This window comes from Periophthalmus magnuspinnatus, chromosome 22 (genome assembly GCF_009829125.3).
Source record: "Periophthalmus magnuspinnatus isolate fPerMag1 chromosome 22, fPerMag1.2.pri, whole genome shotgun sequence".
Taxonomy (NCBI): Eukaryota; Metazoa; Chordata; class Actinopteri; order Gobiiformes; family Gobiidae; genus Periophthalmus; species Periophthalmus magnuspinnatus.
In genome coordinates this window covers 14,119,629-14,139,984 of record NC_047147.1, presented here as the reverse complement: position 1 = coordinate 14,139,984, position 20,356 = coordinate 14,119,629, and the positions used below count along the sequence as shown (strand labels likewise).

At 38.2% G+C, this 20,356-nt stretch overlaps 4 protein-coding genes across 5 annotated transcripts; 2 read left to right on the top strand and 2 right to left on the bottom strand.

The window, feature by feature from the left end:
* The first annotated feature begins 1,268 nt into the window (after positions 1-1,268).
* Positions 1,269-1,955, top strand: LOC117391052 (holotricin-3-like). Of its 2 annotated transcripts, none has more exons than XR_008649207.1 (4): positions 1,269-1,282; positions 1,408-1,592; positions 1,672-1,695; positions 1,776-1,955. XR_008649207.1 is itself a non-coding variant. In XM_055231360.1 (4 exons), exons 1-4 carry the CDS (start codon positions 1,338-1,340, stop codon positions 1,866-1,868), a joined length of 291 nt encoding a protein of 96 aa, XP_055087335.1. In that variant the 5' UTR covers positions 1,316-1,337; the 3' UTR covers positions 1,869-1,955. The 2 variants fall into 2 exon arrangements, 1 of the variants encoding a protein (XP_055087335.1); XM_055231360.1 differs by lacking the exon at positions 1,269-1,282 and having other exon boundaries at positions 1,316-1,415; positions 1,497-1,592.
* Positions 1,956-1,970: 15 nt separating this feature from the next.
* Positions 1,971-10,612, bottom strand: mthfd1b (methylenetetrahydrofolate dehydrogenase (NADP+ dependent) 1b). Its single transcript, XM_033988282.2, has 27 exons — positions 10,407-10,612; positions 9,320-9,404; positions 9,033-9,092; positions 8,899-8,952; positions 8,560-8,696; positions 8,361-8,461; positions 8,112-8,248; positions 7,926-8,037; positions 7,725-7,852; positions 7,523-7,620; positions 7,255-7,428; positions 7,027-7,163; positions 6,914-6,960; positions 6,747-6,854; positions 6,600-6,674; positions 6,424-6,526; positions 5,487-5,563; positions 5,272-5,412; positions 5,115-5,183; positions 4,912-5,023; positions 4,694-4,833; positions 4,204-4,245; positions 4,026-4,126; positions 3,759-3,936; positions 3,561-3,668; positions 3,318-3,470; positions 1,971-2,867 (listed from the first exon to the last, which is right to left on the bottom strand). The coding sequence occupies exons 1-27, from the start codon at positions 10,442-10,444 to the stop codon at positions 2,778-2,780; spliced, it is 2,805 nt and encodes a 934-aa protein (XP_033844173.1). The 5' UTR covers positions 10,445-10,612; the 3' UTR covers positions 1,971-2,777.
* Positions 10,613-10,789: 177 nt separating this feature from the next.
* c22h14orf28 (chromosome 22 C14orf28 homolog) lies at positions 10,790-12,941 on the top strand. The gene is made up of 5 exons (XM_033988284.2): positions 10,790-11,031; positions 11,252-11,776; positions 11,858-11,947; positions 12,021-12,155; positions 12,319-12,941. Exons 1-5 carry the CDS (start codon positions 10,952-10,954, stop codon positions 12,500-12,502), a joined length of 1,014 nt encoding a protein of 337 aa, XP_033844175.1. The 5' UTR covers positions 10,790-10,951; the 3' UTR covers positions 12,503-12,941.
* A 137-nt stretch (positions 12,942-13,078) lies between these two features.
* Positions 13,079-20,073, bottom strand: LOC117390530 (kelch-like protein 28). Its single transcript, XM_033988283.2, has 6 exons — positions 19,929-20,073; positions 18,964-19,224; positions 18,253-18,890; positions 17,540-17,983; positions 15,859-16,067; positions 13,079-15,787 (listed from the first exon to the last, which is right to left on the bottom strand). Exons 2-6 carry the CDS (start codon positions 19,222-19,224, stop codon positions 15,624-15,626), a joined length of 1,716 nt encoding a protein of 571 aa, XP_033844174.1. The 5' UTR covers positions 19,929-20,073; the 3' UTR covers positions 13,079-15,623.
* Between the last annotated feature and the right edge of the window lie 283 nt (positions 20,074-20,356).

Genomic DNA, 20,356 nt, shown 5'->3' with positions numbered 1-20,356 from the left:
CAGCTCCATTCTGAAAACACATTCATATTAGCGTAACAGAGTAATGATTCATAACAGGTTTTTATTTAGGTCGACTGACTAGGTAATAACACAATACAGCTTGCAAACTGTTTGCACTTGTTAGGAGGTGCAAAATACAAAGAATTCACCATATAATTCTAACCCAGTTCTGAGTAAAAAATAAAGGTTGAGCAATTTCAGAATGGCACCAACTGTCGAAAGAAATATGTGACTTGGACACAAAAGACTTTGCAAGCCGAGATCTGCCCCGTGAGACAGGTTAGACTTCTGAGCTCTGCAGAGTCCATTAGGCTAGTTTTTATTACCAGAAGATTAAAATGCATTAGGTATTATTTCTTTTAATTCTTGAAGATTATATTCGGCTTGTACTGTTTTTATATTCATTTGTATTTTAAGAAGCTACTAATGCTGAGTATTGAGGAGAAATGTAGAAAGATTTATATTAATCACTAGTAAAATAAATAAAATCATGGACTGAATACACTGAATGAAACTAGCAATAGTATTTTTTTTAACCATATAGCCAGGCCAACATTGTAAGTAAGAATTTGTTCTCAGTGTATTCCCTGGAAAAATAAAACAAATTCAAAGCAATAAAAAAAAAATCATGTTCACATATTTTGTAAATGAGGCAGACAGGAAAGCGAAAAAGAGGCCAAGACATGAAGCCAATAGCCTAAGGTAAGCCACCAAAGTTCCCTAAATGTACTGAAATGTATCATGCAAATCTTTCCTAGCATCTAATATAATTTTAAATATAGGCAGGCAGATGCTTACATTACTGTGGGGTCAGTGAAAGACTTATGACATAGTTAAATAATAATTCATTGGTGAAGAATAGACATTGAGTCAGTTGCAACAGAACTACGCCCAGTTTCTTTGTATCTACCTGTTTGTATGGGTCTTTTAAGGTCACATAGTAAAAGTTAAAGGACTGCTGTTGCACCAACCACACCTATAACTTAACCTGTCTTGCAACTATGAAATGGGAACATGACCAAACATAGAGGCTGGTGTGAGGTATCTAAACACGCCCCAATACCTTGTTTACTTCAGTGCTCTATAAATGCACTGTCAAGAGCCATTACAGTCAGGAGTCACATCTTTCGTTTTGCTTCAGGTAATGTCAGAACAATTTCAGAATATTCAGTTTTATTAATATAAGAATACCATGGATCTTACAACGTTTAATTTAACTTTTAATTTTTTTTACAGGCAAAGTAATTTACTCAACTTGAGTCAAAACACAAGATGAGTGGACGTAAGTTTTTTCACATTACATTATATTATTTAATGTAATGCAATATAAATGATTAATGTTAAGTTGCAAGTGTTATAATCCTGAATATGCATCTTACATATTATTATTTTTTTGTCTTTCTACAGACGGCCACGTGAGTGTCTTTAACTTAAATTTTTCATTTACAACTAACAGCATTGAACTGTTTGCTCATGTATGTACTTTGTCATCGTAGGGTCAGAAGGGACACGCTGGAGAGCATGGAGGAGAGCATGGAGGAGAGCATGGAGGAGAGCATGGAGGAGAGCATGGAGGAGAGCATGGAGGCAAGGTAGGAGTTGACTTGTTTTAGTTCATGCTGTGCTCATGTGCTGTGCTAATGTTATAACTATGCCGTTTTCTTTTTTTAGGGAGAAAAGGGCAAAGGAGGAGAGGTAGAATTATTTGTCTTGATTCATAATTTCATAATTGATAATCGTTTGAACGCTCACTTTATTGTGATGGTTGTGTGCAGGGATGCCATGGAAAGGCTGATGAGATGAAAGGCCACGGCCATGGAGGCAAAGGCCAAGGACACGAGCACGGGAAGGGACACAACAAAGACTGAAACAGGACAATGCCATGTCCATCTATCTGCTGTATACAAGAATGTTGATATATGAAATGTAAACTGCAAAAATTAAATAAAATGTCTTGACACTATTGTTTTCATGTTTAATTATGAAATTTATTTAACATGCAGTAACTTAGTCACATCACAACCAGAATTTTTAATCAATACTGGTTGCTGGTTAAAAAAGGTAATACAAGTTGCTTGTAATAAAAAAGTGAGTGCTTCATCTTAGATTTGCAGTGCTTTAAGTTCTTTAAACTAAGGTTTAAAACCAAATGACTGAATTTTTTAAAATTTATTACTTATTTTAATTCTCAAAGATTATATTCTGCTTGTACTCCATTTCTGAAAAAAAAAAAAAAAATCAATACTACTTTGTTTTAGAATTTAATTATGAAACTATTAACACTTGATGAAATTCATATAAACATACAGTAGTTTAGTCACATTACAATCAGATCTTTGAGTCAATACTGCTTGCTGGTTAAAAAAACAAAAATATTTTCTGATGATAATACTCAGTATTTTAAAGAAACAAAGCACACCTCAACAGTCTGGCTTAACCACATTAAATTTTTTGATGTTTGCTTTAATTATAAAAGGAAACAACAATTTCTCCATTATGGGACAAATACCGGTTATCTTGTGTTATTAGAGGACACAAGAAACATAAGAGAACTGTCAATAAAAATGAATTAAAACAGCATAATAATATTTTCACATGCTCTAATATCAGTAAGCCAATTAGTACGCCTTAGAATATTAGTAATCCAATCACTGACTTGTGCAACTATCAAGCATGTATTGTGAGAAATGTTCCTTATTTACACATAAGCAAGTTGCCTAGACCATCTACTTAAATCTAAACATGATAGGTCTATGATATGTCAGTTCATCTGTGTTTCAGAAAAGACCATTAACTTGTTCAGTCTCAGGGTTGAGGTCAATATCATAAAAGCAAGGTCTTGTGGGAAGGCCAGGGATGGTGGGCATCTAGGAGAGAAATAAGCATAAGTAATCACATACATCATAACTGAAAACACAATGTCTAGACTACTGAGCTGTTACACACTTATATTTTCAGTGTAATTTCATATTGTCTTGAAATTCCGAAGTACCTTGGGTTTTAGGGTGCTTGGCCCCGTGTATGAATGCATGTACAATTCTGTAGTAATTTTTTATAAGACTGATGTCTCAAAAGGTTTATGATTAAAAATATGTTGATGGTCCATAAAGTATCTGACTGCTGCACATAATAATAATAATAATAATAATAATAAATTTTATTTATATAGCGCTTTTCAAGACACTCAAAGTCGCTTCACAATACATACAAGAAAAAAATATCACTAAATTTACAACATAAAATCAAACATTAAAAGTAATTTTGAACAACAACATGGGTTTTTGTTTATAGGCGTTGGCAATAACAATGACTCTTACCGTGCCAACCAGTGGGAAAAGAAAGCCCGCACCCACACTAGCTCGGATGTCCCTGATTGGCAGAATGAAGCCTGTGGGCACACCCTTCTTGTCTGCCTCGTGAGACAGAGACAGGTGGGTCTTTGCCATGCACATTGGAAGATTGCCAAATCCCTGCAGGCAACAATAGCACACCCATAAATTCATCAAGACATTTTTAGAGAGACCAGATTATGACGTGTTATGAAACAAGCAAAGACTGACTTGTTTTGTGTAGAGCTCCACCTTGTGTTGAGCCTCAGGAAGTAGTTCAATATCAGTTGCTCCATAAATCTTTTGGGCAATTACCCGAATCTTGTCTGCAATGGATAACTATAAAGAAAACACTCTAAGTATTGCTGACAAAGTTGCTATCAATTTAATTGAAAAGAAAAACTATTGAGTAGAACTATATTTTTTCACCTCCAAATTGTAGAGGAATTTGAAGTTACTGGTGGCTTCAGAGGCTCTCTGAACAGCCTTTCCTAGGTCCACAGCTCCAGCGCCACCTTCAGCCCAGTGCCTGCAGCACACTGCATCAAAGGCTCCAGCTGATTTAGCAATCTTGCAAACCAAATCTAGTTCGGCATCAGTATCGTTCCTGCAATTGGTAAGAGAGCCACATACATTATCATAATGACGTGTCTACAGACCTATAAATTTGTGGATTTTGTCTACTCAGTCTCATACTTGAATGCATTAACAGCCACCACCACAGGCACACCAAAATGCATAGCGTTTTCAATCTGTTTCCTCAGGTTACTACAGCCATTCTCCAGAAGCCCCAGGTTCTAAATCCAAACAAAAACATAATCATTAAAAGCAATTATTCATCAAGTGTCTAGCTCACAGATTAATGACCAATTACCTCTTCCACATATTCCTTGGGCAAAGGCATTCCAGCAGTCACCTGAGAAAAATAACTGACATAATTTCTCAAAAAAAAGGGTAAAATACTATGATTCAACAGGTAGTGAGCATACAAACCAAAGCACATGTAAATGTGGGCAAGAGTGGCTTAGTACAGTGGTCCCCCAACCCACATTGCCTAGTATGAAAGTGATGTGTGTGAGAATAATTTGTGGAGGTCGGAGGGGCCGATGGCGCAGATTAGCAACCTCACTTCCATCAGTCTGCCCCTGGGGCAGCTGTGGCTACAGCAGTAGCTTACCATCAGTGGAATGGAGTGGAATGAATGAATGAATGAATAATGACTACAGTGCAGTGTTTTGAGAGGCTCTGACAAGCCTGTAAAGCGCATTAATAATAATAATAATAATAATAATAATAATATGTGCATCAATTAGTTACCAATTTTCAAACTAATGCAACATTATGCTTTTATGGGTTAAACTTACGGTAGGACCTCCTCCGTGCATCTTCAGAGCTCGGACAGTAGCAACAAGCACCACAACATGAGGCCTCAAGCCGGAGTATCGACATTTAATGTTAAAGAACTTCTCCATACCAATGTCCGCACCAAAGCCAGCTTCTGTAACTGTATGAAACAATGAGCACATTTCATTATGTTTGTTTGTCAACACTGCCCCTTTAAGCTGCAGTTATATGCACGTACCTACAAATCCTTCTGGCCCTACAAGCTTCAAAGCTATTTTATCAGCCAGGATGGAGGAGTTGCCATGAGCAATATTGGCAAAAGGGCCCGCATGAACAAACACCGGTGTTCCCTGTAGTTTGCACAGATATGTTACAAAAGTCCAAACATATCCAAAAAACAGATACACAATCAGCATTCTATTCTCACTAGGTGGTGCTCACCTCTAATGTCTGCATGAGGTTTGGCTTTATAGCGTCTTTCATGAGAACCGTTAAGGCACCACTTACTCCCTATAAAGGAGAGAAAAGTATACTTGATTCCCCTGACAGCTCACATATTGTATTCTCAGTTGTGATAAGCTTCTGTAATGAACAGTACCAGGTCCTCTGTTGTTATGGGGTCTCCATTTTTGCTGGTGGCAACAACCATTTTGGATAGACGTGTGCGCATATCCTGCAAGCTGCTGGTCAAGGCAAGGACTGCCATAATTTCACTGGCTACTGTGATGTCAAACTGTGCCTACAAATAAGAACAATCAATATTATTATTATCCAAGTAGTTTATAGTTTTATAGCCCCAAATAAAAAGAATACCTCTCTTGTAAATCCCTTTTCTGTTGGGGACTGTCCAATGGTAATCTTCCTCAAGAACCGATCATTTGTGTCCATCACTGTAATGGCAGACAACAGTTTATATCTATCGAATGAAGGAATAGTTTTTAACAGTCTAATAGATGCTATAAAGGTTTGTAAACCAATACATTCTAAATTACAGAATGAAGGCAAAAATCTAAGCAAAACTCAGCTACATGTAAGCAATAATCAAAGCTAGTAGAAAAAGTAGCTAATTAGAAAACATTTACAAATGCTTTGCATTATATGAATAATAATTTGGAGGTTAGAAAAATGTACAGGGGGTCCTTAAAATCTCTTTAAAAATGTATTACAAAAGCAAATAATAAATGATATCTGAATCAGACTTGTTCTCTTTTAGTCAGTGGTTTCCAAAGTTTTTGACCTCTATATGGGCACCATTAGTCACACGAAGCACATCAAGACAGTACTAGATTTCTTGGCATGTTCGCTGTAGCATAGCCTCATCAGTGGTTGCAATCGCAACCGCTGTTATCTTTTGCTTTAGTTCTAATGTCCCGTATCTTTGTTAGATACACAATATCTTTAACATAGCCCCATAAAAAGAAGTCCAGAGGTGTTATATCTGGTGAATGTTGACCAAAATGCAATGCAAATCTAATGCAAATGCAATGAATATATCTTATCAATTCAGTCTTTGTAATTAAATTTTAAAAGTGTAAAGAGACTTTATGGACACACTGTATTTTTATATAGAAGCAAATTAACTGACATAAAAATTATGGAAAATTAAATAAGGTTACATATAAAAATACCTAAAATAATGCCTCCTGTTACCTCCGTTCTGGAATTTTCTAAGATTCTGATGACATAACACTTTAAAGGGCACTGACTTAAATTGCTTATCAAACACAGTGGGAATTTCAGATGGGTGTACCTCTCTGCCAGGTGACAGTACCGGGGTCGATATCCAAGCGAGCAAAACGAGTAATCTCCTCTTCAGTAAGACTTGTGGGGTCTGTCTTGTCAATGCCAAGTTTCTGATGCATAATTTTATGTGGTACAGTCAAGTCTTTCATACTTCACAAATGATTATCTACTCTGTTTACTTACCTTTAGTCTTTTGATCTGTATATCTGAAAACACCCTTTTTCCTCCATTAAGGGGAACCAAGCGGTTATAGAGAGCCTGAAGCATAAATATTCTGGTGAAGCTAATGAACTATTGATATTGAAGTTAAGTGAATAAGGGAAAACTCACTTTGTCTGACTGCGTAGCTTCATGAAACATGCGAGCATCAATGGCTGCAGCCACCAAGTTATTGGCCGCTGTGATGGCATGAATGTCACCAGTGAGGTGGAGGTTGAACTAAGGAAAATAAATATCATCAAGCAATTTTCTACTGAACAACAATCTGTTTTTAGTACCTCTTCCATTGGGATTACTTGAGAATAACCTCCACCTGCAGCACCACCTAGTGAAAAAATAATGTCATTACAACAGTGGTGCTGTTGATAGAACCATCATATCCAGAACTAACCTTTAATCCCAAAGGTGGGTCCCTGAGATGGCTGCCTAACACATGCAAATACATTGAGGTTCATGTGAGCTCCCAGAGCCTGAACCAGGCCAATAGTGGTGGTGCTCTTTCCTTCTCCAAGTGGAGTAGGTGTGATGCTTCAGAAAGATACACCACACAACAATGTATATTCATACAATAGTAGAGTTACAATATGCAGACAGTTTGTTTGTAAATCTCTAAACATACCCAGTGACAACCACATATTTGCCATCCGGCTGTTCCTGCAGCCGCTTCATGATGGACAGCTGAACTTTGGCTTTGGTCTTGCCATAGAGTTCCACCTCATCTGAAAGCAGACCCACTTCCTTCGCCAGCTGGTCGATGGGTTTGGGTATACAGGAGCGAGAAATCACTATGTCACTGTAGTGAGGAGTATATTAAACATTTAACCACGCATATAGTTATAAAGTTATAAGTAAAGACAAGCACCAATAAAACATTTGGGACACTTTACCTTGGCACAGGCTTTTCAAGTTTTAATTCATTGTAAGTTATATTCCATTTTCCAGGTTGACTGATTTCAATAAATCTTTTTGCACTCTGAACTGTGTTCTATAAAAAACAATAGATTCCAATACAAGTTAAAAATGACCAATTTTTTTCTAGTCGATGTCTGAAATAAAATACTGTTTGTTTCAGATCAGGACTATTCTTACCGCCATCAGCATGGCTACAGTCATGGGCCCCACACCACCAGGCACAGGTGTAATGAAATCTGCTCGCTCCTTGGCAGAGGTGTAATGAACATCACCCACCACCCGTTTACCACTCGGACGGGTTTCATCTGAGAAGCATACAAGATTTCATCAATGAACACTTTGTAAAATTATCTATAAAACCTTTACAGCAGTGCAAACCTGGGATAGGATTAATGCCACAGTCAATAACAACTGCTCCTTTTTTGATCCACTCTCCTTTGACCATTTCGGGTTGACCAATACCCACAACCAGGATGTCAGCTTTTCCCACCTACAAAACAAATGGGAGCAACATTAATTGTATTTCTCATGGATATACTGTACGTTTTATTTTGAAGAATTTACCTCCAGATCTAGATCCACAGTCTTGGAGTGACAGGTAGTGACAGTGGCATGATTCCACAGCAGCAGATCGTGCATTGGTGCGCCCACAATTTTACTCCGACCGAGCACCACCGCCCTCTTTCCCGCAATAGACACTCCTGTATTTGTATAAAAAAAAAAGAAAAAAAAAAAAAAGAAAATTTAACAGTAAATGTCTAATGATTTGATTTTATCTGTGGTAATTATTTTAATAGAGCATGCTAGTATTACCAGTTTGTTTAATCAACTCCAAGCAGCCATTCGGTGTGCAGGGAATGAAGCAGTCCCGCAGATCCCCGCGAGCAAGCTTTCCAGCGTTTACACTGGTTAGACTGATTTTTAAAGCACAAATTCAACACTTGTAATACAGTGTAAAAAATAGTCAGTTCAGTAAAGGGAAAACTGAAATTAAACATTCATGTAGGCTCACCCATCTACATCTTTCTCTGGTGCCACCGCATTCGTGACTTTCTCTGTATCAATCTTATGAATTGAGTCCAGCGGCAGCTGCACAATTAGTCCATGGATAGATGAATTTTCATTCACTTCTGTTATAGCATGAAGAATCTGTAAATATAGAGGCTTATTTAGATTTAAATTTGCAAGATTATTTGATTTATTTCCATCATAAGATGGCAGATGCACCCCTCTCCCCTGCAAATGCTTACATCAGCTTTAAAACTGTTCAATATGTACATGTATGTCCTAGTTTCTAATCTATTAACACTATATCTCTGATAAACATTTACTTATATGTAAAATCCTTTACCTCCTTCTCTGTAGCAGTCTTTGGGAGTTTCAAATGCCTGGCATTTATTCCAATCTATGAGAGGAAAGTTTAGCATATTGTAGTTTGTAACATATTAATACCTTTACTTTCAATTAAGGAATAATTTAATTAACCTCATCGGCAGCCTTCATCTTCATACTGATGTAAAGATTTGAATCTTCACGGTCGCCAACCTGTATGGAAAAACATTCTCTTAAAATGAATGGGATAATAAACAAAATTGTAAAAGGTTTATACAACTGTATCAGAGCAGGGTGTGGACAAGGCCAGACAGTCTATTCAGTTTTACCTTCAACCGAACTCCAGAGAACAACATGGGCAAAAATATTTCACCAAAATATCAAAGAAAAGGTTATTTTGTGTGACAATGCAAAGTCACTAGTGATAACAACATATTTACCTGTAAAACTGTCAGACCAGGTTTGAAATTAGGGTCCCATTGCTTCATGATGTCTACTTCTTTTTTCAGGCGCTCCTTCACCAGCCTAAATAAAAAAGGGTGATATGTTTATGCATTTTACCAAATGTAAAACCACAAGGATCTGTTTTGATTGAGTTGCATTATGAGTGGTGTTATCGGTTGTCCTTTTGTCACGTTTTGACATTTTATTGATTGGGATCATTTTAAAAAATTTAACAGAGATAAGACTAGGGGAAAGATTAACCAGTAAGACAAAAGAACCAATCAGGAAAGTTCCACTGAGATTACCAGTCTCGTTTGTGAATGTGTTACCTAAAAACAGTCAAAAACTATAGATCCCATTTCCAGCCTTTCAGAATGAATTTAAATTGATCTATTGGAACCAGTTTTTCAAGGCCTTTCTTAAATGTTTCAGGTTGAGGGTGCAGAAGATTTGAATGCTACTTTTCCTGTTTTTGTGCAAAAATCTATAAGCCTATTCAAAATGGGTTAATAATGGAAAACTGGACTGAATGCATCAATTAAGTAAACAAAAATACTTTCAATTAGTCTAAACTTTAAATAGCTGGAAAGATCTATAATGAAATAATGAGAACTGTGTGGGAATTAACATAGTGCAGGATGCCTGGTCTTGTGATAGGCACATGCTCTTCCAGACACCATAAATTTGGTTCAGAATGAATGAAGGTGAATCTTTTAAAATATATCTTTTGAAGTGGTGTAGTTTATTTGCAAACGAATGAATGGAGCTGTCTAGCATGACACAACACTAAGGTCAGTGATCTGGGAGGGCAAAGATCGTCTGACAACTAAAGTTTATTACATAATGCTGACATTTTAGTATAAATGCGTATTCCCACAGAATAATTTAACCTTTAAAAAAAGAGTTGCATATTAAAATCTGCCTAGATGCATTTGATTCATCTGCACCTCGCCCAAATCACAGCATGGGACCTTTTGTACTTTACTGTAAGTTGGCGCGTGGTGTTAAAAATGAATAATAAAACAACCTATAAACAACTTCCGCGTGCAATTCTGAAATGCGATTTAATGAATGAATACTTACGCAGAAACATCTTTCCCGCTTATAATTTTGGCTGGCATCGTCTCTTTCTTGTCTTCTAGGGCTTCAATCAGTCAGTAAGCCTACCGTGCACAGTATGCTTGACCAAACGAGAAGAGCGTGTACCAAAAAGTTGAAGTTTACTCAGACAGAGGCTTCAGTGGTCTCCGTAGCCCCTGGTTCAACATGCAACTTCTACGCTCAAATGTGGTGTAAAAACTTTGACGAATTTTGAGGAGCGTACACGTGGTGGGCGGGACTAAAAGTTGATTGACAAGTCTATTGACCAATCACAGTGGTTGTAGTACGTGACGGAAGTGGAAGTTGTACCGAGGTTGGACGGCAGGGGGCGGCATAACGCGGTGCAGCACAAACCCCGACATCACGTCACACCAGTGTTTTGACCCACTGTGCGCCATAGAGTTGAAGCTAGGTCGAGTGTGTTTGGATCCGTGTGAGGGTATCGCCTCCAGAAAGTGCTAAAAAACTACAATTCTTAATAAAAATAAACAACTGCGGGACGGAGGCATGAAGAAATACACAGAGAAATGGGGGATATGCTGTACAGTCTAAACGACAACGAAGACCTCCTGTACATTTCTAGTGAGAGAAGCCTAAATTATGAAAGGTACGTTTTTTTTTGTCGCCATACTCATTTACGTGTGACTTGTGAGCTTGTTTTCACGTGTAATGTGGCCAGTTGTTTTTATTTACCCCACGTTTTATTCGGATTGTTCCTGCTGCTCCTTTATAAACATCAACGTTGCACTATCTAACGCCACCCTATCTCATCTCTATAAGCATGTAGACAAACAATTCGAGAGGCTAAATCCTTTGTGTATCCACAGGTCCAAGACACTGTTTGAAGAAATCCGTGCATCTGTTAACAATAACGATGAGGAAGATCGCTGCTTCTGGAGGCCTGTACTTCCATGGGGCGGTGTTTATACAATTAAGGCTGGGCGGAAGGCAATGTCCTGCATTCCACTGTACGTGCAGATAAGCCTTAAGAACACATGCACCATCGATGGTTTCCTTATGATCCTGTATGTTATTCTACGGGACAACCAGGGCTTTTCCAGGGAGCTCTCTGTATTTCTCGGTAAGCACTTCGTGGATTACTTCCTGCACCTGATGGATTCCTGTGACTACACAACTGTTAAAATGCTGTGGATATGGGAGAGGATGTCCAAAAAGCAATATCGGTCAGAAGTACACAAGGCAGCGTTAGAGATTGACCTGTTTGGCAATGAACATCAGAATTTCACCGAAAACCTGGATGATTTGATGTCCACCATGCAAGAGAGTTTGTGTGACAACTGGAGTTGTCCAGTCCGCGTCCAGGAGCTGATCAAGACTACCATCAACATCTGGTATGCTGCTCATACAAGCTCACATTCATATCCCATACCATAAAGCCTTTATTAACTTAAATAGTTTTATTTTACTTTCAGCCCACCCAATGAGCTGCCCCACAAGGATCCAATACAATCCGCTGTGGATGAGTTTTTCTTTCCCAAACATATCCTCTGCACAGAACTTGGGTGAGATTGATACTTCCCTTTCTGTAACTCACATGACTAGATTCAATTCCATTAACAGCTTCCATTTTGACAGATGCGGTGGCCTAAGAGAGTATACTCAAAGAGTGTTCTGCCATGGACCTCCACCATTTGTCATTTTAAACATGCAGAAGTGGAAGTCAGAGGACTTATCACATGTTCCTTTCAACCTTGACCTCTGTCAGCACAGGTAATCCTGACATTAGTCTTTATACTGAATGCTCATTGAGTTGCGAATAAACTAGATTCACATAAATGTAACAAACTGTACAAACAAGGTTCCTTATAAATGACCATTCAAGACCAGTCATTTGTTGTTTTCTTAATGTTTAAATATTTTTTCTTTTCCTAAGGTATTTATTGGAGGGTGCCACTTTATTTAACAAAGATGAGCATCACTACTCTGCAGCATTTCAGATTGATGGCTACTGGTTGCACTATGATGGTTTAAGGAGTGACAATCTTATCCTGCTGCACAGGCCACCAGAGTTTCTACTGTTATCCTCGCTGGTTTACATTCGCTCCAAATTAACATAAAATGAAAAAAACTGTCACATTTGTTTATGGTGTAAACATTGCATATTTGTAAACATGTATAGATTCAATCAAATCTATAACTCCTTTAGAAGCTACCTTGGAATCCAAGAAGATAATGGACTATAATAGTTCAAGTGTTGTGATTAAACCAGTAATTATATTAGAAATTGAAAATGACTGTTAAAGACAAATGAGCCAATAAAGGTTCTGTATATCCCCAAGATACACATGCATATATAGTAGGTGCTATTTCTCTGCACAATGGTTTTAGTTGACAACATTTATTTTGATTTCAATTATTATATTGGGAAAATTATTGTTGGCGACTAATGGTTGGATGTTAAACATCTAATGTATGTAATTCTCGATCTATCGGTTGTGAATGGCAAGCTTTATGCATCTATTTGTTATGTTCAATAAAGTCAATATGTTACTTAAATGCTACCTGTAAATGTTGAGTACTCAAGATCTGTTGATTAGTGACAAAATTGAAGTCTGAGAAATTCCTAGCAATGAACTTTTCAGCATTTTATATGTATTTGTATTTTCTCAATGTAGAGACACAAACAGATGACTTCTTTAAAGGCAGGCATTTCTTTATTGAACTGGGTACAACTGCACCACACAGAATGACAGATGTAAAACATGACAATGTGAAAGGGTTTGATTCCCAATGGCATCATGAACTTTCATTATCAGTCCACAGGTTACAAAATGAGACAATGGAATGTGTAGAAAAAGCAGAGTGGTTGTTTGGCTTACAGGAACAATAAAAGTTAAATCAAATTAATTCATTCATCCATCTGCTCTTTGAACAAGCACTTTGGTGAGAGTAGTGACAAAACATTACATTTGTTAGGCCATAACAAGAAGGTTCTGTACAAACTTCCCTTTTGCAGATTTACGATTTCAGATTTTAATCAGCCTCTTTGACTCTTGAGTGGTGATCATACGGTACGCATCATCAAAACAAGACGGCACAACATTCGGCTCATAATGGCACAGAATTACGCCTGCGTAATTTGTGCCACGATTATATCGACATAAATCAAATGCACCACAAAGACAGAAACAGAATTCAAAATTGACATAATGCTCACAACATAACCAATTTGCAGTTATGTTCACTTTTACACACATCGTTTGATTTACAGTTTAAAGGAAAGGGTGAAATGCATTACATATGGTCATGCAATCAACCAGTTAACATGTTCTAGGTCTCAACACTGGCAACGACTAAATTTCAAGGCAACTGTAAATTCAGAGCTCTGCTTCAGAAATGATTTTTGAAGAGAAAAAGAAATTGACACAATGAATTGTCAATTACAAAACATAGGTCTCATTAATATAGTGGCACACACAAAAACACATATGAAAACAAACATGCAAAACAGAACACATGCAAATGCCTGACAATGAGACATTTTGAATTACACACATGCCTTGGCTTTGGAGGAGACAAAATCAAACTCAGAAGTATTATTGCAATTATCTATAGCCTATGCCATCAGCCATTTAAACTAAACTGTACAATTCTAACAAATAGTTTGGTTAAGTGCAATGTAGAGGTTAGAACCCACACCTCTGTGCAAACAACATAAAAGGACAAAACATACAACATTGATTTAACTGGACGACCAATAACAAGCCCTCTCTCAGCAATGCACATAATTGTTGAGAACTATTGGCTGTTGGTCTCAAAACTAGACACAAGTCCGGCCAGAGAAGCATTCCTCCTCCCAGGAGCCAGTTTCCATTTTTGGACAAAGGATGAACATGGTAGGAGCTGGCCAAGTACAAACCTTTGTTCATTATCAGACCGCTCATGCTTCCAGTGACTAGATTCAGACTGTGCGAAATGCAAAGATGTACCTGTTTGGCACTTAACATGAAATTAATTCTTACTGATTGATACATTTGGTGCGCCATGTTGTACAAAGCCAAGCACAGACAAATTGTAGACAGAAAATTTCATGCCCGTATAGTGCCACATTCAGCAAATGGCAGAAGCAGTAAAATGTAATGACTTACATAAACAAAACAAAAAAAGTAGGGAATACATATATGCAATCAAACAAGAATGTAATTTGCAATTCCCTGTTAAGAGACTTTGATGCATTTTAATACATAATGAAACAAAACATAACGGCTCAAATTACCTGATTGTGAGACAATGATGACATAGACAAAAAGCTGAAGCCTGAATCCTAAAATAGCACCAGTTCAGAGTTGAGCATACACAGCAAACAGTGAAAAAGGCCAAGCCTGATTTAAATAATGGTGAAAAGTGCGTGCTGGGCCTTAGGTGTAAAAACATGGTAGTCAAATGATCTTGGAAGTATCAGACTTTACCAATAGTCAAATATTAGTAAAAAGGTCAAACATCTTTTTACTAACAGCTGAAAATTAGTATTCTAGGATTTGTATTTCTCATTTACCTCAAACTACACATACACATTCGCATTTACACTTGTGACCCAGTGCAGAAAACATTTACAGGCAATGCACTATGAGTATATATTTTATCTATATATTTATCTATATACAAGGAGAGAAAAGGCAGCCCTTTAAGAGGAAATAGAAAGACTCCAGCTCATCTCTTTTTTGAGAAGCACTGATTTTGATGCATAACTGTGTCACTGAGTATGAGCATCAGTTTTGAAATAGAGACCCAACAAAAACACACTGAACATGCTTTAAATCAGAGCATATGCTCATTACATACACGCTACATTGTTGAAGAGTCAGATACACAAATGAAATGTTATGGTTGCAGCAGGGGTGAAGGAAAAGGTAGATTAATGACATGAAAAGAATGTGTTTGCACACGACTTTGAAATCATAGGAGTGTGCCAACAATCTTCTGGGAAAATGGCTCAGTCCCCCTGGTGGTCAGCAGCATAGTGCATTCCTCTTCACTCTAACGCAGATTTTCAATCTGTTTGAGTATGATCTTTGCCAGAGAGACAGTTTGTCATATTCTTGTACCCAGCAGGTTCTGCTTTCTTCCTCAGGCATTCATGTCAGCGTCCTGAAAGATGAATCTAAGGAAGGAGGAGCAGATAACAAAACAGAGTCTTTGTGACCATGTTATTCAAGTCCTTTCTGAGTGGGCCATGGGTCAAAGGGCAGTCAAACCAAAGTTACACCTGCAGTACATCATTCCACTCGAGTCCAACCAGCTGTCCGTTATAGGGTCATAACGTTGAACTGTGTTCAGGTAAGATGACCCAGAGTGTCCCCCCACCACGTAGAGGTAGTTGTCCACAATAGCCGAACCCACACCTACAAAGCAGATTTAGTATGCATCAATACTATGAAACTGTAATCTATTTTATGCCACAGACCTTTCTTACCTGTACGTGGCTCATTCATGGGTCTGCAGGCTGTCCACTGGTTTTGATGGGGATCATACCTCTCAATGCTTGATAGATGGGATACTCCATTATGGCCACCAACAACAAATATAAATCCAAGCATGACACCTACTCCAAAGTTGATCCTCTTATCTGCCATGGGGGCTACCATTTCCCAGGCTTCCTTACTGGGATCATATCGCTCCACGCTGTGTAAAGAAAACATAACTATTATTCAGTATAATTAACAAATGACCAATAATAATGGTAAAGGAAACCCTAGATAATGGCCCCATTTCAAGACACAAGTTTGTCCAAACTCAGTTTGTTAATCCTGGAGAGGTAAACAGAGTTCTCAGTTTCACACCGAGTTAACCTAAACCCTTGCTCAGTTACCAAATTAACTCACTCTGAACCTAGGGCCTAGAGGCAATTAACCTGGTCCAGAGCAGGTTTTATTCCTCTAACCCCGAAGGAGTGCTCTGATAGGATATTTCCCTCTTCCGGCTTGTTTCCATGCAAGTATTGTATTGCATCAAAATGTATCCACCTCCATGGAGTATGGTTTTCTATTTCCATGAATTCCATTTATTCAAGCAAAATTTGTTTCTGCTCAGTACAGATATTGTATGCACAGCTCTTGAGGTCAAAATATGTCCACTACTTGCTGCCTGAATCTTATTATAAAGCGTTTTATTGTCAGATAATCAGGAAGTATACATTAGAATGGTAATAGTTGTTAGCTTTACTGTCATGACAAAAATCCTCTTGTCTTTGAAAGTTGTGATAAGTACTTATAAACTCCTCTATGGAAGCCTCCTCCAGTTTACTGTTGCCATGGTGAATCCTCTTTTTTGAAATCTATTGAGCATGGCTTTTCTCCTCAGTCAAACGTAATCCGAACCAACTCTGAGTGATCTAACTTTACTCCAAATCTGAGGATGATAACTCAGTCTCGAATCAAACTCAAACTGGGCCTACTTAGTGTTTTGTGTTAGAGAAAACAGAGTTATTTCTACCTGATTTGTGAAATGGGGCCTCTGAATACTCCATAACCAACTTGGTTGTGTTTGCAGAAAGCAATCATAACTAGGCTGTTGAGGAAAGAAAAACATCCCAAAAGATTGCCTGTCCAAACACATTCTTCTCAGGGGTACTGGGAGTCAAGGAGACAAACCAGAGACGCTGCTCTTTGGAGATTCGCAGCAACAACACTGCTTCAACAACACGCACCTAGTGTCTCCCAAGTAAAACTTTTAGACACTTCTACAAATTCACTACATAAAAAAGGACAGCTGTCTCTGTTAATTATCAACATGGCATAGTCATCTTATTGCTATCTCTTCTATCTAACAAAGCCCAATAAAAGGTTCATATATGATGCTGAAGGCTTCTTTCATGTGTTTTAGAGTCTGTATAGTCCAGATTACAATTATGATTATTAAAATACAATTAAGATGTTTTTATAATAGACTAGTCACAATTAATTGTTGCAACCTTACATTGCAGTTTGAAATGTGATTAGAGACTCAATGATTAGCCAGTAATGTCACAAGCATACTTGTGATATTACTGGCTAATTAGGGTACTAATTTTATATTAAGACCAGGTCCAATATAATGGCCACTTGGCCAGTTCATCATGGGAAAAAAAAAAAAACAAATGACTACAAAGTAAGTACCTGTTCATGTGTGCAGGGCCGTATCCTCCAATGGCATAAACCATCCCATCCAGAACTGCTGTGGCAAAACAGCTGCGTGACTTTGTCATGGGAGGTACAGGCTGCCATTCCTTCAGTTTGGGCACGTATTTCTCCACTGACTGCAGATAGTACTGGCCATCATACCCTCCCAAAGCATACAGCTCTCCAGCAAGGACGACCACACCAAGAGTGCTGCGGCACTCGGCCATTCGCTCTACAGAGGACCAGGTGTTGCTTTCAGGATCCCAGCTCTCCACAGTGCTTTCGTGTCTGCGATAGCTAATGCCTTGTCTCATATGTGTGGCAATGCCTCCAACAACATAAACTTTGTGATCCAGTACTGCTACTCCAAACTCATATCGAGGGACACTTAGAGGAGCCAGTCCTATCCATGAATCAGTTTGTGGGAAATACATTTCCATACTGCAAAAGAGTAATGCACAGTTACCAATAAAGAAAGAAACAAAAAAAATAATTGTAGAAAGATGTGGGAAATAATATAATGTACAGACACTGTGGTGGCACAGACCATCCATTTTTCACCATCAATTGAATTGTATAGTTACGTGATAATACACAGACCAAATAGTACAATGATATGCCAATTTATTCATCAACTAACTTTTAGATGTGCCATCAAAGTCTCTTCTATTAATGGGAAACATTGCTATATATTAATTATTATCAATTACCTTTCCAGTGTGGCAAACAGTCCAGCTTTGCCTCCCACTGCAAGTAGAACCTTTGGAGCACACCTGGGTCGTGCAGACAAAACAGTCTGATAGGAGAGCCGGTGTTCAGGCATAAAGTGATATTTAAGAGCCTCGTTGAGCAGGTGCTTGCAGGCATGGTCATCACGTATGAGGTGGTTAGCTTCATACAGGCGAGTGAGAAATTTTACACTCAGAAGTGGAAGGCGCACACAGTGCAGCAACTGAGCAAGATATTGCTGTCTCTCTGTTACATCATATTTGATCCATGATTCCAATGCATAAAACACAGTCTCTTCTGTGACAACCTTAAGGCAGTCATTGGAGACTATTTCATCCAACTCAGCTCTTGTCAGTTCAAAAAACTCCTCTGTCTGACAGACTTCTTCAAAGTTTTCACAGATAAATTTAGTTGCAGCCAGACACAGGTCATGACAACCATAGGTCTCTGCGAAACGGGAAATGCCTATACAGTTTCCAGCATCAAGCTGGCTCTCTAGAAAAGAACAACACTCTTTGAGTACAAGTTTGACCTGAAGTAAGTTGGCAGCCGGTAAAAGAGATTCTACAGTCTCCTGGGAGATGAACACAGTCCCTGTGTAGGCATACTCGACAATAGCCTAGGTTAAAAAAAGAGAGGTTATTACATTATTAACATTTCTGTGACCATATTATTACAGATATAACACACACCTTTAATGCAGTTTCATCAATGCACTGAAACTCTACTTCAGAGGTCTCCTTTTCAGACAAGTTACCAGTGAACATAGCCTTAAAGTAAGGGCTGATGCTGGCCAACACAACTTTATGGGCATGAATCTTGGCATCACCCACGCGGAGCACAATGTCACAAAGTTCATGGTCTTGCCGCAAAAGCTGTAGGCCCTGCAGCAGCTGCTCTGAGTGAGGCCGTGTGAGACTGGCAAACATATACGACGGGTCTGGTTGGTCCATCTACAACAGAGCATTTAGATGAATGTCATATTCAAGAGCCCACCTCTGAACAGCCCGTCTGGTATAAAAAAATTTGTGTATACAATTTTGAATGGCATGCTGTACTGAATACATGTGTCTGTAAATAAAATCGCGTCTCGTACCAGAGTAGTGCGAGTAAAGCTAAAGCATTATTTTAATCCCATGCTAACCACTACCGCTCTTGTTAGAATGTTAAAATGCGTGGTTTGTATTGCTTAGGCCAATCACAATCAAATGTCGTACTCAATGGTCAAAACACAGTATTCATTTATAGAAACGGCGACATAATTTTTGACGATCACTCCTTTTTGAGTAGGAATATAACAAAACACGTTAGCTGCCTAGCTTGGCATCAGTGAACAGCTAGGCGTGAGCTAACATACTGTAAACCTTCAATTTTAGAACTGCTCAGTTTAAAAAATATATCTTTGCACATAATTTATTTTAGAGATGATGTGCCATCCAAGCTGCAGCGCTATTTAAGCATATAATTCACAAGGTTATTTTTTGCCTTTTATCGCTGCAGTCAACGCAGGTTAGCTGCTAAAAATAAACACGGTTACTGTGGCTAGCAGCATCATTGATTGATATACAGTAACATGGCTGACAGCTACAAACGTGACGTTTGGCTAACCAATTCACAACAGATAAACCAATACACATTATAAGATATTTGATCAAACCTGTAACCGGGGATCCGTCTGCTGTGCCGCTATAATGTACAGTTTTGCAGCAGCTCCGAGAACGAAAACAACCTACAGCCAACCACTCCGAGCTGAAAGCAGTCAAAGCACCACTTATAAAGAGCCTGACAAACAGCACTCCCACTTCCGCTTTGTGCAAAATCCAAATAAGAGTCAGTCAAATTAGTACGGGTCAGTACAGAATGTTAGTTACTTTAGAGGCAATACAGTTAAAGGTGTACAATGTAACTTTTCTGTTGGAGGGCAGCCACCTGCTTGTCTCCATGGAGATGATGCTTTGCCTGGAAATTTCCACAGTATGGCATTAAAATCAGGTCCTCATATCCATTGTATTGAATTGTATTGTATCTTGTTTTCATTTCATTTTATTATTTTATTTTATTTCATTTCATTTCATTTCATTTCAT

What these genes read in the sequence shown, in the direction of transcription:
- LOC117391052 (XM_055231360.1), top strand. Translation starts at nt 1,338, where the DNA reads ATGTTAAGTTGCAAGTGTTATAATCCTGAATATGCATCTTACATATTA. An exon ending in GAGGAGAGCATGGAGGCAAG is followed by an intron (nt 1,593 to 1,671) that starts GTAGGAGTTGAC and finishes TTCTTTTTTTAG; the next exon opens with GGAGAAAAGGGCAAAGGAGG. An exon ending in AAAAGGGCAAAGGAGGAGAG is followed by an intron (nt 1,696 to 1,775) that starts GTAGAATTATTT and finishes GGTTGTGTGCAG; the next exon opens with GGATGCCATGGAAAGGCTGA.
- mthfd1b (XM_033988282.2), bottom strand. Translation starts at nt 10,444, where the DNA reads ATGCCAGCCAAAATTATAAGCGGGAAAGATGTTTCTGC. An exon ending in AAATATGTGGTTGTCACTGG is followed by an intron (nt 7,164 to 7,254) that starts GTATGTTTAGAG and finishes ATCTTTCTGAAG; the next exon opens with CATCACACCTACTCCACTTG. An exon ending in TACAGATCAAAAGACTAAAG is followed by an intron (nt 6,527 to 6,599) that starts GTAAGTAAACAG and finishes ATTATGCATCAG; the next exon opens with AAACTTGGCATTGACAAGAC.
- c22h14orf28 (XM_033988284.2), top strand. Translation starts at nt 10,952, where the DNA reads ATGGGGGATATGCTGTACAGTCTAAACGACAACGAAGACCTCCTGTAC. An exon ending in AGAAGCCTAAATTATGAAAG is followed by an intron (nt 11,032 to 11,251) that starts GTACGTTTTTTT and finishes GTGTATCCACAG; the next exon opens with GTCCAAGACACTGTTTGAAG. An exon ending in ATCCTCTGCACAGAACTTGG is followed by an intron (nt 11,948 to 12,020) that starts GTGAGATTGATA and finishes CCATTTTGACAG; the next exon opens with ATGCGGTGGCCTAAGAGAGT.
- LOC117390530 (XM_033988283.2), bottom strand. Translation starts at nt 19,224, where the DNA reads ATGGACCAACCAGACCCGTCGTATATGTTTGCCAGTCTCACACGGCCT. An exon ending in TTGATGAAACTGCATTAAAG is followed by an intron (nt 18,891 to 18,963) that starts GTGTGTGTTATA and finishes TTTTTAACCTAG; the next exon opens with GCTATTGTCGAGTATGCCTA. An exon ending in CATGAATGAGCCACGTACAG is followed by an intron (nt 15,788 to 15,858) that starts GTAAGAAAGGTC and finishes TCTGCTTTGTAG; the next exon opens with GTGTGGGTTCGGCTATTGTG.